This window comes from Rhipicephalus microplus, chromosome X (assembly GCF_043290135.1).
Source record: "Rhipicephalus microplus isolate Deutch F79 chromosome X, USDA_Rmic, whole genome shotgun sequence".
NCBI lineage: Eukaryota > Metazoa > Arthropoda > Arachnida > Ixodida > Ixodidae > Rhipicephalus > Rhipicephalus microplus.
Window position 1 is genome coordinate 484,596,609 of NC_134710.1, and position 12,499 is coordinate 484,609,107.

The 12,499-nt window shown below is 43.2% G+C and overlaps 1 protein-coding gene across 10 annotated transcripts in view; it reads right to left on the reverse strand.

Annotated features, from left to right (window-relative positions):
• Positions 1-887: 887 nt before the first annotated feature.
• LOC119160784 (uncharacterized) overlaps positions 888-12,499 on the reverse strand; it is a 708,235-nt gene continuing 696,623 nt past the window's right edge. For 7 of the 10 annotated variants that reach the window (XM_075880899.1, XM_075880896.1, XM_075880895.1 and 4 more), the window contains 3 exons: positions 10,803-10,897; positions 9,136-9,243; positions 888-1,066 (listed from right to left, as the gene is read on the reverse strand). In XM_075880899.1, the coding sequence (XP_075737014.1) occupies positions 914-1,066; positions 9,136-9,243; positions 10,803-10,897 (356 nt within the window). In that variant the 3' untranslated portion in view covers positions 888-913. Of the gene's footprint in view, positions 1,067-9,135; positions 9,244-10,802; positions 10,898-12,499 lie in introns of those variants that run through there. The other 3 variants (XM_075880897.1, XR_012887742.1, XR_012887741.1) reach the window with 3 other exon arrangements.

Here is a 12,499-nt window from a genome sequence, read left to right on the forward strand (position 1 = left end):
CATTCTACACCTTATCACCTCCGAGACTGGCGTGCATCTTTCTCCGCGGTCGCGCATGCCTTCGTTTTCGAAGATAATTGCCAGATGGCACTCTGGTCTAACGTGCCTAGATGCGCTTGTTCGCCTCCGCTACACGCTCGAGGCACTCTAACGCAGCGCCTTCAGAATACCATTCACCGATTGTCTTGCGCAGAACATCAAATAAACGTTTTGTTCACTCTCTCCAGCACAAAACTATCGTCTTTCGATGACATTTACAGTGTAACATGAATATTTGGGCAAAATTTTTTTATTTTGTTTCTTTCTAGCCACAACGCATTTCTTGACTTTGCCCGAGATTCAAATATATAAACGTTATGCGGGAAGTGATGGAAGACACGCGAATTGAACGGTGATGTCCATGAATACTGGATCTGATGCACAAATTCATAACTGTTAAGTATCCCTTGTGGACTGCAGTCAGGGCAATGATATTTATGTGAATAACTGCCTGCATGTGTACTACTTCTGTAGAATAATACCTCAAACTGTACATCATCCCATCAAATATCAATGCTCAAGCAAACATGTAAAAGCCTTCATGAAATCAGTTATGAAAGAAAACGAAAAGTAATGCTGTACCAGTGTGCTTGTCGTACCGAGTGACACATGCCAGAGCACAATATCTTTAACAATAGTAAAATATTTGTTCAAAAAGAAGTGTCAGGCAGTCCTAACGTATCACAAAATATGACAGTGTCAGGCAATGCTTTTCTTTGTGTTGGCATTAAGTATATTCTAGGTACACTCAAGATACAGCTACTGGCAAGACAATATAAAAAGGCAGCACACATTCTCTTGATTAGTAATATTCACCTTGATCAGTGTGAAACAATACCCAAATCTCATTTAGCTGCTGAAATAAATGACTTTATTATAGTATATAAAAAGCGAGCGCCTCATAGTCACTGAGATCGCTAACACCTGGAGTGTCACCACCGGTGGCAGGCACAATCGGGGAAAGCAGTTCTCGAAGTTCTCCTTCAACGTCCTTGCTGAGCCAAGCGCTGTACACTCCAGATAGAAGCTGAGAATAGAACAAAAACGAGTCGCTCACAGGAAAGCATTAATCTTGAGAGGAAATTCACTGGATCAAACATCAAGTAGAACGAAATGGTGAGGTGATATGATTTTTGTTCGTGTTATTTTCTTAGCACCCTCCACTAATTGTGAAGTGGTTGATTAGCAGTTCAAAGTCAAAAGTGTTACACTTATCAGTGGCGAGGCTGCGTGAGACACTGTCGAGCAAAACAGTAGCACTCCAAAGCACGAGTCGAGTCAAGGCGATGCTATTTAATGGAGGCACTCTCCTACCCAGTTAAATAAAAAAAACTGTACTCATAATACAGCTTCTGTTTCATTTGGCAAGACATTTGGTGATAAAATAATTAATATATCGACTTGGCTGCTTTAATCCGGCTTAGTTCTTGGTCCTTTTCAAATCGACCCAACGGCAACGTTGGTGGTGCTTGTCAAAGTGAGAGCCCTTTGCTTTGTACTTACCAGCTATTGCCATGCATTTTTCAGCTCCTTCATTCCCCACAAGGAGACCTACTTCCTTTAGTTTTCAGTAAAGATGCTTCGCAAGTACAGGGATGCCACCGAGGTCTTTCAATTTGGAGTAAACTTTAGAGCAGCAAAATGTTCATTTTGGAGCACTTAGGAGCTACAAAACTTTTCATTTGGAGCACTTTGGAGCAGTACAATTTTCTATTTTGGAGCACTTTAGAGCAGCAAAACTTTCCTTTTCGTGAGATCTGGAGCAGAAAAATTTTCATTTTGGAGTAATCTAGAGCAGCTATCTTTATATCCTGGAGGAGAAGCAACTTGCATTTACATTCAAGGACATGAAAAACTATTTTCTGAGGCTTTTGTGAAGAGTTAAAAATATTTTGATTTATTGAAATATTTAGATTCATGTTTAGATTATTAGAAATATTTATATTCATATTTAGAGTCAATCACCTTAGAAACACTCCCTATTTTAGTTGATGCAAGAATAATGGCGTCATGCTGCTAGCATTCTGAAAAAACTTGCTCAGTGATTACTTCCTTAGCAATAAACAGAATACTGGTTATTTACAGAATACAATAGAAATATACCTATGTGGCTATCAGCAGATATGGTAGACAAACGCTGTGACGTACAACGCTAGAGACTCACACAGTCCCAAGAGCATTTCCCCAATATGATTTCAAGAATAAAAAAAGGTTGTTTTTCTTCAGAACTGATTAGACTGCTGGGCACAATATGATGTCATTAAGCTAGTTTCAGAAAACCAACCTCCTCCGGCACTTATGTCTGTGCTGAAGCTACGCAATTTAAGGAACTTCATTTTCTTTCTTCAGCAATATTTTATGTACCAAAAAACCCCTACCATGTCCTCCATAAAGCAGTGCATAAAGAAAAATCTCACAGGGTACTTTATGCATATGCCTCAGACAACTCGAAGGCAAGATCGATTTTGTTATTAATTGGATAGCAATTATATGGACAGCCTCGACTGGTTTTTGCCATTGCCACGGGTGTAGCCGGAAATCAAAAAAATAATGGGGGGAGGGGGGCATCGCACCGTGATCTAAAGAGGGAGGGCAGGCAAAAGGTCATTTTGCGCTATATATGCCATGGCAAAGAAAGAGAGAAAGGAAGGCCGGGAGGTTAACCAGATATTGGTATCCGGTTTGCTACCCAGCACTGGGGGTGGACAAATAGGGGCAAGAAAGAGAGGGCAGAGAGAGAAAGAGAGGAAAAGAGAAGGCACGTGCTCTCATGAGAAAAAAAAACGTACACAGGACGGGCATTGTGGCTACAACCGTTCAGAAAGGCCGGTTGATTGTAAAAAGTGCAGTAGCACTTTCAGGGCCTTATTCTGCGAAGTTGTATCTTGTTGATATTGTAAAATTATTTCCTCTGACAGAGTAGATTATCTAATTTGCTGAGTTCCTTGCAAAGGCGTATTCAGTGTTTACTATACTCTAGGCAGTCACAAAGGATATGTCAGATAACTTTTTCGTTGCCACAGTGGTCAGAGGCTGTGGTGTCGGTCATCCCAATGCAAAAAGCGTAGGCATTGGTAAACGCAACGCCGAACCACAGCCTACATAAAAGGATTTCGTCTGCTCGGCAAAGTCTCGACAGGACTTGAAGACCTAACGTAGGGTCAAGACAAAAAATTCGGAGGTGGGGGGTGCACATTCCTGATGTGCCCCCCCCCCCCCCCCCCGGCTATGCCACTGGCCGTCATGTTTTGTGTAATGTCTCAATCGATAACATCCACTGGCATATCATATTTTACACACGGGTAGTAAAAGCGCGTGAGCGGGGGCGACTAACGAGGCTAAAGCAGAGAGATAAGAAGAGCCGACCTATCTTCATTGCACTGAGAGCGGATGGGATAACATCACCCCGCATGCCAGGCCTCCCATCGATTATTACTCAAGCAGAGAGAAATGCACCTTTGACTTTAAGGGTGTGATCGCTGACGCACACACTATTTACAGATAGTATACCTTTCTACCTTGTACTATCAATGCGAACAGACCGTGCGAAAAGTGGTTTGCTTTCTAAAGCGTCATTGAGCCTTGATTGCAAGGGGGCCACATACCATCCTCGTGCCATTTCGGAGGTACAATCATACGTGCCGTTCGTGCTGTACAAGTAGAATAACACTGGTCTACAGGAGCGAAGCACATGCCTGTCGACACTGTTGTTGGCTGCAGCTTCTATCTCATGTTAGCTACAAGCTACCATTGATGCTTACATTATAGCACAAGGGTCTAACACACAGAATGACCATGTTTGGTAGCATTACAGCGTGTCTCTACATATTTATGAAGAAAACACCAGCTGGAGCGGCCGGCTGGGCGCTTTAGACAAGTCTGATTCCATCTGTACGTGCATTGGCCTGAATGAGATGTTTTGGGGGTCTCCAGTCACCCAAGTCGTAGACATCAAACACCGCCCGTTACAACAACAGCTGAAACAACATTCTTTATGGGCTACACTAGCGCAAAACGTGTTGAGCATGCAGTCTCGCGGTGTGGTTACAAGCATTAAAAATGAAAAAAAAATTAATATCAAAAGACCTGTGTCCCCAACAAAGTGAACGCAAAAAAAACTACGAAAAGAAAGCGCCTTTGCAGAAATTCCTCGATTACATTTGAGGCCACCTAGACTATGCGCATTATCCTGATCGAAATGTTGTGTGCTGAATGTAGCAATCGTTCGATTTAATGGTCCGCCACCTATATCCAAAGACATTGCAATCAAATCGTGAACCACGGTAAGAGTTTTAAGAGCACCACCCCTGCTCCCTTTTCTTCAAGTAGAGATAGGGCAAAACGTTACGTTAATTTCGTACAAAACAGTACTTTGATCACTTGAAAACGCCACTGTAAAACAACCAACGCTGATTAGACCTAGCCTATATGGTTTGGCATGTTGTCGTGGTAAGATTGTAAAGAATAGCATGATGATTGGGTGTCGAAAAGATTGCACTCAGACACTGATTCGAGAGTAGTGCGTGTGATATGAACTTTAGGTTTGTGGCTGGGAAATCAATGGTAACAAAGGTCCGCTGAGCTTGTGCGTGTCTGCATAGTGGCAGCAAAGGAAAAAGCTCACGTCGGAAAGCCAAAAAGCTTTTAAAGTTGCAGACGAGCTAACAAGTGCGATAACGACGACTCTTTCCTGACAGACAACTCAAAACTCATTTGAAGCATACGTGGCCGCAGGTTGCACATGGAGCGCGTGCGGCCGGAGCTATGCTGGCACCAGAGCAAAGGTTACTCCGACACCAAAGAAACCACCCTTCTGCTTAACTCGGCGCCCGCGCAGCACTGTCGTGGTCTTCTAGGAGCAAAACTCCTTAAAGGGACACTAAAGCCAAATGACAATTTACGTCGGTAGAAAGCTCAATGTATGACAACAACTAGGAAGACAATATTATTAATAGCAGTACCCTGCTTATCGAGAAATTAAGGTAAATGCACAAGAAGACATGCACTGCAGTAGGAAATTCTCAAAATGATGCCGATGACGTGAGATGAACCACCTACAAAAATCACTAGTAATCGATCTAGCTGCACTAAATAAAGAACTTTCCGTGCATCAAGAGACAAAATAAAATGCTGTTTGTTTGTTTCTGTTTGATCCATGGAAAAAAAAACTGCCGGATGTTACTAAGAGCAATGGCGTGTGTGGTTCAAACATTCAATTTACGAGTGGTTGTACTGGACAGGTCGTGCCATGTAGCGGGGCCCAGTTGAACCAAAACCCACCTGCCATCTTGGAGCCTATGAAGGAAATCGATCAATGGCCATTGTTGCTGCTGTGGCTCCCCCTGCTTTCGCTTTGCTGCTAGTAGTGTCAGCGGCTGCGCAGCGAAACCGGGTAACGTTGTGCACGGCAACAGTGACGCGAGACGTTCCGCTTCTTGAGGCAGATAATTTGAAGTGTGCTAATCCAATGCAGAACACTAAAACGTGCTTTTATTTAAAAATAAGCCTCTCCTTAGTACGAAAGTAACAATACGAGGTTTTTGAAGTGCTATTTCAAATATCAACATCGAATTAATAAGTGCCTTTAGTGTCCCTTTAAGGCGTAGGCAAGTCTGGCATTCTCGTAGCCACCTCCTGTTCTCAGAGTGTTCACTAGATAGCGCAACAACATTCGCTCCATTAAAAATGCGTAGCAGCGCATAGTGTAATGAACACGAGATGGCGCTACAGCGCTCACGCCATTCAGACGCATGGAAGAATATAGTGTGATGGGGGATCACTAGATGGTGCGTATCTCATTAAATGGGGGAATCGTTCGAGATGGTTGTATGCAGGTTAATGTGCTTCTGCTTTCTCTGGCTGTTTGGGCCCTGTGACTATGAGCGACAAAGCGGCGGAACGTAGAGCTCTAAAAGCAGCTGCACTGTGCGCTCGCTGACAAGACCTGGAGGTGCGAGCCCGCAATACCAAAGCAGCCCGCAATCGTCGACCAGCGGATCCTGAGCCGAGAGCCTGCAAAGCCGAAGCTGCAAGGAATCGGTGGCAAGCGGATCCCGAGCCTAGAGCCCGCGAAGCGGCAATGAAACGCGCGCACAGACAGGCGGGTCCTGAGGTGGTGCGAGCATGGGAAGTAGCGGCCAAGCACCTCAAGCGATTGCTGCGTGTTCTCATGTGATAGGAGACCGCGTTCGCTCATGCATTAAAATCCGTTCTATCTTGGTACCTTTCCCCTTTCGCTGGCAGTCTGTATGCTTTGAGTATGAGCGATGAAGACAAGGCGGCGGAGCGGAGGGCTCGGGAAAACGGCTGCAACACGTGCTCGCCGTCTGTACATGATGATCGAATGAGAAGATTTACAGAGGATTCACGGTTTACCTATGTACTTACAGAGCTCTGCTCACTCATCATCATTCACTCTAAATATGCTGTGATTTTTTTCCCTCGTTTCCATTAACGTAAGAGAACGTCGACTTGCAACCGTGCAAATACGGTACAAAATTAACAAACGATCATGGCAAAGTTCGCGGTGCGTCTATTATGAGCTTAAAAAAAAACTGATTTCTCACAACCAAACTGAGGGTGCACCTATTATGCGAGTAAATATGGTACATTGCCTCAAAACAGCTTAGATGCATACTGTTTCCTACAGCACAACAAAAATAAATGCGATCATAGGGCTTTCGCTTACCATATTTTATGTTTTTACATAAACATAATACAGAATGTGTCTGCATTAGCAATTTATTTTCTGAATAACTAATTTTTGCCATGTAGTGCACCCCATGGGCAATGTTAAGCTTGATGGTTCAGCGAACTGGGAGCACGGGGGTAAACACAGACACAAAGCAAAGAAGAGGCACACAGCATGAGTGTTCAACTAACAACTGGTTTATTATCACGTTTGAAGGACATATAAATACACAAGGGTGCGCATGTCAACAGAAATAAGACGATAGTGTGAGCAGCAAGCCTGGCGTTCATTCGAAGCACTTGTCTACGAATTATCAATATAGTTAAACTCACAGTCAAGTAGTGATAATGATGGATGGCTAATACAATGATTCTTATTTCTAGAAATGTGATATGCTTCGGAAATTTCACGCGTGGTTTGAAGCGGATGCGGGAAAAGTGCACTTGTTTTTTCAAACAACGGTTGAAAAAACAAGTGCACTTTCTGGCATCTGGTTGAGGAAGCATTGGAACGAAATTTCAAACCTGTTTCTGTGAAAAGCAATGCCGTGAAAGCCAGAGCGATCTCGCTGTTAAATAGAGTGAACCTGGAAAAGCTCGGCTCTTCTGTGGCAAAGGCCAAATCTGCAGAGTTGGGAATCTTTTTCTTCCATAAAGACGCACAAACCAGAAATGCCGTTACGTGTGATCATCTCTGAGAGGGACTCGTGGCAGCTGGATGTGTCGAAATCTCTGCAGAAGCATTTATCTGTGTTGCACGTGAACGACCCTTTCTATGTCAAAAACTAGGATTTTTGATTGAATACTTAAACACCAGTGAGTTTTAAAAGGTAACAGCATTTAGTGTTGATGTAGTCGACCTATACTATTCTTTGCTGTAATATCGGTTGCTAAACTGCGTTGAGCAGTGCATTGTGGAAGACAATGACGAACTATCATTTAGGAATCATACAAGAGTGTCAACTGAGTCCTTTTTAGAAATTTTGATGTTTTACCTAAAGTCGACCTTCATCGTATGGCTTGGAAACCTGTGCATGCAGAAATCGGATGTGTGTATAGGTTCCAGTGTGGCTCCTGCATTAAGCAACATTTTCCTAGGAAAGGTGGACACCGCCCTAAGCAATAAACTACCGTCTGGCATCAAAATCTTCAGATATGTTGATGACTATCTTATTTTTGTAAAGAAATGTTCTGCAGTGAACTATGACGCTATTTTGGCATGCTTCGAGACGGAGGGCATGGGCACCTGTATTAAATTACTCCTGTTTAAACCTGTTTTAAATTATTCATCCGGCCATTCCAAGCTTGTAAAACGAGGAATTGTTCTGTCATGCCTTCGTTCAGCGCTCGAAAAAAGCTCTATCCACATGGTGCATTATGGTTTCTTAGCGCAGCTAGGACGCTTATTCGAGGCTGCGTACTTGCCGTATCTAATCACATCGGTGTGTGAGAGGCTTCTGCGGATGGTGAGAAACGGTGATAAACGTGCGTCTGTTTCTGAAGACTGCAATAAAGAAAACAAACGCGTGGCCGTCATCCCTTACATTCATAAATTGGCGCATGGACTGAAAAGTGTGGGGAACAGGTTTGGTGTGTGCGTTGTTTTTTGTGCACCCAATAAATTAGGCCGCATTTGTGCCATGATGCATAGGAAGATGCAGGGCACGTCAAAAAACAGAGGATGTTCACAGAAACATGCAAAAGAATTCGTTAAGTGTTTTTTAGGAGTGGTGTATAGCATACCGCTAACGTGCGGTCGCGTGTACATCGGCCAGACCGGGCGATGTTTGAACATACGCCTCAGGGAGCATTTGAGTTCCTTGAAAAATACTCCTTTTTCCGTTTTAGCTTCACATTGCAATTCCTGAAAGTGTCAACTGTTGTTTGAAAAAACATGTGTACTTTTCCGGCATCTGCTTCAAATCACGCATGAAATTTCCGAAGCATATCACATTTCTAGAAATAAGAATCATTGTATTAGCCATCCATCATTATCACTACATAACTGTGAGTTTAACTATATTGATAATTCGTAGACAAGTGCTTCGAATGAACGCCACGCTTGCTGCTCACACTATCATCTTATCTCTGTTGACATGCGCACCCTTGTGTATTTATATGTCCTTCAAACGTGATAATAAACCAGTTGTTAGTTGAGCGCTCATGCTGTGTGCCTCTTCTTTGCTTTGTGTCTGTGTTTACTCCTGCGCTCCCACTTCGCTGAACCATCATGAATTACACACTAGCCCACCTTTCCATTCTGTTGCAATGTTAAGCTTGAATTTAGGATTTTACACACATGCTGATGCTGATGAAAGAGCTCTGTAGTATGCTAAAACTCACGATTGAAGATGCAAGTGCAGGTGCTACATTGCCTCAAAAAAGAAGGTGAGAAGGTGTTGTTACCTTGGCAGCGACAGCCTGTGCCTGGCTGCTGCCATCCTTGTGAAGCCTTTCAACAATCAGTGGTAGGTGGCTTGCCAGCAACTCACTCACAATGTCACCTTGAAGCATCTATTGCAACACAAGTTTATGCAGCATTACACAAGTTGAATGTGAAAACAGTGAATAGAGAAGGACTGCTAAAGAACACACACAGCTCTGGTTTTCAGGAACATTTTATTGCAAAGCAACGGTATGTATGTTTGGGATCGATGAATATTGCAACACTTCGAATATCCAAACAAACAGTACAGTATTTAAAATTTCAAGTATTCTAAATGACTAATTATGTGTATATTTGAGTACATTCAACACTCTATAATGAAGGTTTCATCGCAGCATGAGAGTGATATGCCGTGAAACCACCCATCAAGCTGAAATCCACACTACCATGGTGGCACTTCAAGGTCAGATGTGTATATTACCGTCACCTCAATTATTTTAGAACACAGGTGATATTATGCTTGAGTTTTTGCGTCTGTCATAGATAGAAAATGGTCATCATCATGAAATAGCATCTACTCTTTTTGTCCTCTTCTGCTTTGCTCCCAGAGCACTCGCATGAATTTGTCCAGTGTGAGACGCAATAACTTTGATGGGCGACAGAACGAGTACAGAGAAAAGAGATACAAAGCATTATTCGAAGATCGCAGGTTCGGTTCCTGCCCGTGGTAAGTTATTTTTTCATCCGCTTTTGTTTCTTCAAACTTACATTACAAGTACTTCTAATAATATCCCCTATACTCTCTCTGGCATTATTGTCTGTTAGGTTTTATTATTATTGTACTTAACGAAGAAAGCGAGCACTTAAGATTACACACCTTTCCTTCATTCAAAGCGAAGTGAAGAAATTTTTGGTGAGATCAGATCGAAACCCACGCACACATGATCTGACTGCAAGCGTAGTAATCACTCGGCTATTCAGGCACACTAGTAGAGCCTAGCATAGCCTTGGGTATAGTATAGTAAGAGATAGAAAGGAAACAGGTGAAAGAATAAAAGGCTAGCCAATTCAGGACTGGCTACATGCCCACAAACTACGCTATGAGTCGGCCTCCCAAGACTGAATACAAGAAAAGAAGTCTACATTTAAAAACTCATCTTTTTTGTTAGACACAAAACTAATACAATAAAAGTCGCACAATAACTCAAGTAAATGTTTTAGGTTTACACAAGTAGTCCAGCAGCAACAATCATTACTTCCACATTTTCCATACATGTGTGAAGCTACACAGTGCTAAATAATTATTTCGCACACTTAGCAAAAAGTGCTTTATGCAGTTTCATGCAGTGAATACAAGAGACAGCACAGGCATAGATATTCGTGCTAAATAATTATTTCGCACACTTAGCAAAAAGTGCTTTATGCAGTTTCATGCAGTGAATACAGCACAGGCATAGATATTCTGCATCGAGAAAGCAACCGCATTAACCGTCTCAATGTCAGTGGACAACTTTTTCAGTAAATTTACCAGTCTTCTGAGCTCAATCACAACTGCCATGCTTACATTCCATTTTAATGTTATCTTTCGACTGTCAAGATAAAGTCACTACTATAAAATACCTTTCACAGCACATTTCAGATATGATTTCCAAAAGCATTTTTATGAAACGAGCATAGTAGTTCTCACCCCATTCAGCAGCCTGGCACAGTCTTCATCCGAAGAGCTGAGCAGTAGCACATGAATTAACCACGGGTGGGCTGATAGGTCGTTTAGGTAACCTTCTGAAAGCATTCCACAAGTTGAAAAGCATTTAGCTAGAAGCAATGTCAACTCGACCTAGCACACAAGACAATGAGTATAGCGATCTGCTGGTTGAAATTATGCCTTAGGCAACAGATGAGAAACAGGTAATTATGTAGCCACAGACATCCTACTGCCACGCACGCTTCTTATTTTCACTCTTAATTCATTCAGTTTTCGCGCACAAAGCCTGTCAAGAATGCTCAGTGCGAACTGCCCCGCATTGTTCAAGAAAGTTCGCGAATATTGTAGATTGTTCTGTTAAGATAGCACACGAGACGTGTGGTCACTCACCACCTTCCCAGCAGGAGAGCGACCACATCACATCCCTGACTATCTCGCAGGAGCGCAAGAGATGCCCTGACGATCTCTCCGATCTCCTTTGCAAGGCCGTTACGCCTTGCCGCACCACAGCCAATAAGCCAGATCTGCTCGCGGCCGATCTCTGAGCTTTTACTTGTAAAACTAAGGGCAGCAACTGATGGAGGTTTGGTTGCTGTATGACAAACTACCAAAGACCCTCCACCGCCAAAGACGACTACGTAAAAAAACCTCAAGAACCTGCTGCAATTCGTACGCAGCTGCGTCAAAACTTTGCGGCCAAAAGATTTGATGCCGCAATGTAGAAGCAGCGGAGCAAATTGACAGAGCCATGATTCACCGCCACGACCCAACTTCAATGCACGACGACGAACAAGCGTCGTCAATGTTCTCATCGACGGTCACAACGTCATCGCTCTCATCGACACTTATGAACACTATTCTGTAATCAGTGTGCCGTTTCCCACAAAGCTGAAGAAAGTAAAGACCCCTTGAAATGGTCCTAAAATCTGAACTGCTGAAGGCGACCTAATGACGCCGGTTGGAGTTTGCACAGCCAGAGGAAAAAACAAGAAGCAAACTTATCCGGCGAGTTTCGTTATCTTACAGAACTTCTCCAGGGACGTGATACTAAAAATGAATGTCCTAAGTCACCATGGTGTCACTATCGACCTGAAGTCTGAATTAGTCTGTACCCTCTCTCACGTACAGACCAGGCCCTAGATCAACACCACAGCGCGAGGCACTTTTTGTCGATGAGCCTCAATAGCGGCTATTGATAAATTGAGGTCGAGATAGATAGAGAGAAAACTGCCTTCACTACACCAGATGGCCTCTTCAAGCTCAAGGCCATGCCATTTGGTTTTTTCTCGGCGCCCGTGATGTCCCAGCATGTTATGGACGCCGTGCTGGCTGGATTGAAATGCCAGACTTGCTTTGTGTCAAGTGGACAACGTGTTTTCCTTGAGCATCGACTAGCCTCTCCAGCATTTTGAAGCAGTACTTCAAGCTATCAAGATTTCTCAACTCATCCTGAACCCAGAAAAGTGCCTCTTCACGTACGAGGAGCCCTTGTTCCTGGGACACGTGATAAGCAATTCTGGAGTCCACCTAGACTCACAGAAAACAGACACCATCACCGATATTCCACCGCCTATTGACAAGAAGTCTGTATGCCGATTGCTTAGATTGTGCGCCTATTGCAAGTGTTTCGTAAAAATATTTTCACAGCTCCTTGAGTCGCTAACTCACCTCACGAAAAC